General features: G+C 41.0%; 2 protein-coding genes across 2 annotated transcripts in view; one reads left to right on the top strand and one right to left on the bottom strand.

The window, feature by feature from the left end:
• Nucleotides 1-4,835, bottom strand: part of rps6ka5 (ribosomal protein S6 kinase, polypeptide 5) — a 47,508-nt gene extending 42,673 nt beyond the window's left edge. Inside the window, exons 1-4 of the mRNA XM_037694970.1 lie at nucleotides 4,772-4,835; nucleotides 1,928-2,146; nucleotides 1,650-1,765; nucleotides 1,467-1,568 (exon numbers count right to left, since the gene is read on the bottom strand). Coding sequence (XP_037550898.1) covers nucleotides 1,467-1,568; nucleotides 1,650-1,765; nucleotides 1,928-2,084 — 375 coding nt within the window. The 5' untranslated portion in view covers nucleotides 2,085-2,146; nucleotides 4,772-4,835. The remainder of the gene's footprint in view (nucleotides 1-1,466; nucleotides 1,569-1,649; nucleotides 1,766-1,927; nucleotides 2,147-4,771) is intronic.
• The window catches only part of dtnbb (dystrobrevin, beta b), a 302,359-nt gene that overhangs the window by 194,132 nt on the left and 103,059 nt on the right, over nucleotides 1-5,168 (top strand). The window lies entirely within an intron of this gene.

The raw sequence follows: 5,168 nt of genomic DNA, 5'->3' as shown, positions 1-5,168 counted from the left end.
ACATTTGAGCTGTTTTAGCTGTTTTCTCAGCCACATTTGAGCTGTTTCTGTGTGGAGTTTCTAAATTGCGCAGACGGCTTTGCATCATTTCAGTACCACAACATTTAGATTCCTCCCTGCTTTGTTCAAGACATGATTGTTCTCCAAATCCACCAGAAAACTGACATTTTTCAACCTGCTTGAGACAAATTCCTGTAAAAGTAAAAAGGACATTTGCACATCTGCTGAAAAAGACTAGATTTTACGGCATCAAAAACAGACGCATTAGAAAAGTAAAGTGCTGTTGTCATCATCGTTGTGTGTTTTATACTCTGGTGAAATTAGTTCTCTGCATTTAACCCATCACACCTGGGAGACACCCAGGTGGAGCAGTGGGCAGCTATGCAAGCACCCGGGGAGCAATTAGGGATTGGGTGTCTTGCTCAAGGACTTTCTGGTCCCAAGTCAGCTGCCCTACCTCTACACCAGAGCTATTCATCTAAACTGCTCAGGGGGTCAGTTACTGAAAGCTAAGCGCTCAGGGGCCGGACATCCAGCAGTTACTGTCATTAAGGAAGTTTATTTTATGGTTTAAAATCTAGTTTTATTTAAAATGAACCCATTGGAGGGCCCAACTGAGTTCATCCGTGGGCCTGATTTGGCCCCCGGGCCTTCAGTTGAATAGGCCTGCTCTACACCATGTCGGCCCCGTTAACGTACGGCAAGTTATTCTTACACAAATGAATAATAAACTCCTGATTATGTGAGAAACAGAGTTATGTACACTCAGTTAAAGGATGACTGTGGCCCATTATTCTTAAATAACGAACAAACTGGTTGATTTCTCATGTTAATTATTTCTGACACATTTACTGCAGAAGCAACTTTAAACTTTATTTTACTCAGTGAGCTACTTAGTTTATTCATTTCTCACAGATGGGTAAAATAGGAAGTATATCTACACTAAAATGATGTTTGTGTGAAATAAATCAAGTTGTATTTGCTTCAGCAGGGGTAAAAAGACTTGACAATCGTTTTAAAATACAATTAGTTCTTTCTTTCCACCTAATACTTTAAAAAACAAATGCCACGATACAACATATATCAGATAATATAACAGATAAAATAAGAACACTTAATAAAATGTTTTATTAACTTTAGGGGTAATTGTGTGGCTCTTTGTACATTTTATTTAGCTGGAGTTATTTTCCAAGTTGTACAGGTTGCAGAACGCCTGTACGCCAAATGATGATGTAGTAAAATGTGGCTAAATTCACATAAACATAATTTAAATTAGAAAATAAATAAAAAAATCAGATAAAATGAATAATTTCTCTCAAGTTAAGAACCATTTATTGCAGAAGAGAGAACTAAAGAAAAACTAACTCCCATTATAAGAAGAGTCAGTTTTGGTCAGGAAAATAAAAACTTTGGCTTTTGTTAGATTTAAAACAGAATAAATTTAAACTTTCTGAAACAAACTTTACCTGATCAAATTCTTTACTCATGCCAAAGTCTGTGAGAACTATATGACCACTGGAATCCAGTAAAATATTCTCCAGCTTTAGGTCCCGGTAAACAACTCCAAGCTGCAACGAGGCAACACAACACAGCATGAAGAGAAAACACTTCCACAGCAGCAGGACACTGGGCCCAAACCTGTAGGGTACCTTGTGCAGATGTTCCAGTGCCAAGACGATTTCTCCGCAGTAAATGGCCACTTCCTGCTCCTTGAAGCGCACCCTCTGCACCAGATGTGTGAAGAGTTCCCCGCCGTTGACATAATCTGAGGACAAAGACGTTTTCATTTTCCCTACACATGAAAGACACACTGGTTTTTTAACTGCAGTACATTAGTCATTTTAGTAGAACTGGTGAAAATGTAGTTTCAGCACAGAAAGGGGAAGTTATAAAACGTTACAGACAGCTCATCATTGCACGTCCTAACCAAGAATTAGGTGCAGCTTGGTATCAGTCTGGAAGGCATAGTGAAGCGTTACAAGGAAGGGTGACTGGCGGATGTGCTCCAGCACTTGCCGCTCCGTGCGCGTGTGTTCTGCAGTCTTTGCTTTTTGCACAATCGTGGCCTTCTTCAGAACTTTCATGGCGTACAGGTGCCCCGTGTCGTGGCCACTCACTTTCCTCACCAGGAACACTTTTCCATACGCTGTCGGTTTACAAGAAACAGCAAGAGAGGGCAACGTTCAGTTCAGACAATCTTTTGGATGAGATGCTTACACACACACACACACACACACACACACAATCTCAGGTGCAGAAATAGGTTAAATATTTGCTGAATGTCGTTGTTTGTTCTGAAAAGAAACTCCCTATTTACACAAGGCTGTTCGCTCGTTCCTTCTTTGAATTTTCTTGCTTTGCACATCAAAAACTGCACAACTGCATTCAGCATTTTTAAACTTTTTCCACGTTTCTCAGGCCTCGACCACAAACATCCAAGTACTTTTTGCAGGATTTAATGAGACAGACCAACACAAAATAATACATAGGTGTAAGGAAATCATGTTTTCACTATCAGAAAAGTATTACTTGACTTTGTGTTTCGTCCCCTTCACTCTGATCCCCCAAACTAAAATCCTGCAGCCAGTCACCTTCAGACGCCACACAGGAGACGTGAAAGAAGCCGTTCTGATCATATCACACTAAAACTAAACTTTCTGGCCTAAATGTAAAACACTGTGGCAGAAAACTAACACTATCATCCTGAACAAACATCCCCACTGTGAAGCATGGTAGTGGCAGCATTATGCAGAGGGGATGCATTTTTTCAGCAGAGAGAGTTGGTGTGAAGGAGGATGAAACTATGGAGGACAGAGAATCTGTTGGAGGCTGTAAAAGACGAGTCTGGGCTGGAGGTTCACCGTCCAGCAGGACAACAACCTGAAGCATCCAGCCGGAGCTACGACAGGAGGACTCATCACAGAACGTATTTATGTTAGAATGGCCCAAAGTTCAGACCTGAATCTGTAGCAAGAACTAAAAATAGTGTGTGAAGACACTCCCACTTCAATCTGTCTGAGCTGCAGCTACTTTGCAAAGAATGAGCAAAAGTTTCAGTTTCTACATGTGCAAAGCTGCTGAAGACAAACTCCAAAAGTTTTACAGTTGGAACTGCAGGAAAAGGAGGTTGTGCAAAGTACTGACTCAGGACGGATGAATACAAACACGGGCCAAACTCTTCAGGTGCTTGTTTTTGTAAAATATATATTTTCCATTTCAGCGGAGTACTACTTTGTGTTTGTATTTAACATAAAGTAGAACATCTTGAAGTTTGGGGCTGTTACATAATAAAATGGGAGAAAGTTAATGTTGTTTTATTGCTGATTTTTATAAATGATGCATGGACAGGATGGCACATTTTAACATTCCATTGTAGATATGACAATGATATTAATACGTTTTGAAATTAGAGCCCAACTGATATGGAAATTTTGCCTATCGGTAATACTGGGGGGGGGGGGGGGGGCAGGCACCGCATGGCTGAAAAGGTTTGATCTTTGTTCACCCCCAATAATCTAAGAAAACAGTGAGTGGGGCGGGACTTGTTTATTTAGAACAGCTGTTAGCAACCATGAAGCTAAGCTAATCAGATGAAGTGTGTTACAAAAATATAAATTAAACAAAGAAACGCTCTTCCTGTTTATTAACGGTCAGTCACGTATGATGAAGGTCTGATTAGTACTGACCGCAGAAGAGTTTGTTTTTCTTTGCAGAAAAGATTTCAGACAAACAATTCATTTTATTGAGGACGACAAAGATAACGTTACTAACGCTGATATATTCTACCTCTACGTTAGATTTATTGTTCTGGATAAAGTTTTATAAGACTATGCTAACTTGAGAGGCACGTAGCTAAAGACAAGCAGGATGGAGGATTGAAGAGAATTTATTATTGTTGATTTATTTTACAGATCAGTTCAAATAAACTCACCATGCTCTGTTCAGTAAAATACACAGTGTTGCTCTCTGCTTCATCTGTGCTGAAACCGAAACTTAAGTGAACGGTCATGACTTGAAGTCTTCATGCGCCCTCTGCTGGATACATTGAACAATTGCAGCTGGTTCCAGCATTTTAGGGGTGAAAATTAGAAGTGCTTATATCAGCACATAATGGGACAGTTATCACAGATACTGATACATCCCCAATGTTTATAACGACCTAAATTATCGGCCCTACTGATATATCGGTCAGGCTCTAATTGAAATGTTCAAATTCAAAGTTCAAGGGATGTGAATCCTTTTTTCAGGGTACAAATCGACTACATTGACAGGGAGCACAATGCTTTCAATGTGCGACAGACGTCTCACTCATATTATTTTTAAAACATGAAAAATGAATTCAATTTAGAGGTTTAATTTGTTGCTAAGCAACATTTTTTAACTAAATGGAAAATGACCGAGTGGTCACACAGACCACATGTCATAACTTCATCTCATTACTGAGCTGTAAAGCAGGGTGACCTTTTCACATGTTGCCTGTTTCAGCTCTGCTACTACCTCGCAGCACAAAGGTGCATCATGGTGAGAAGGCTGTGACACCCCTCGCCGCCTCGGTCCATTCAGAAATCACACCGAGGCGGTAAGAAGGCGTCAAAGTCCTGGCTTGAGGTGCCCTGTGAAAGAGCCTTTGTGATTCTACGAAAGTGTCATTTAAACCAAACAGGTGGTTCGGTGTGAACAACTAACTAACAACAACACAACAACAACAACAACAACACACACCACCTTCTCTGCATGTGTGAGAACAGTCTGAGGGTAAGCTCGTACTCACCTCCTGTGCCCAACACCTTCAACAGCTCAAAGTTTGTAATGCCAACCCGCTCAACGTGACCCGTCAGGTTGGCTGAAATGAAAGAAGAAAACAGGAAATGGACTTTTGATTTTTATTTATAGCACGGTGGCGCAACTGGTAGAGCTGCTGCGTCTCAGTGAGCAGGTTCCCGGTTCAAATCCCGGTCCGGGGGCCTTTCTGGGTGCAGTTTGCATGTTCTCTCCGTGCATGCGTGGGTTTTCTCCGGGTACTTCGGTTTCCTCCCACAGACCAAAAACATGCATGTTAGGCTGATTGGTAACTCTAATTTGTCCCAAAATGAGAGAGAGAGTGAATGGTTGTTTGTCTCTATGTGTCCCTGTGATGGACTGGAGACCTGTCCATGTGTCCCTGTGAT

The sequence above is a fragment of the Nematolebias whitei genome, chromosome 21 (genome assembly GCF_014905685.2).
Source record: "Nematolebias whitei isolate Nwh7 chromosome 21, NemWhi1, whole genome shotgun sequence".
Taxonomy (NCBI): domain Eukaryota; kingdom Metazoa; phylum Chordata; class Actinopteri; order Cyprinodontiformes; family Rivulidae; genus Nematolebias; species Nematolebias whitei.
Note: the sequence above shows the minus strand (reverse complement) of the source record. Positions and strands in the feature narration are given on the sequence as shown.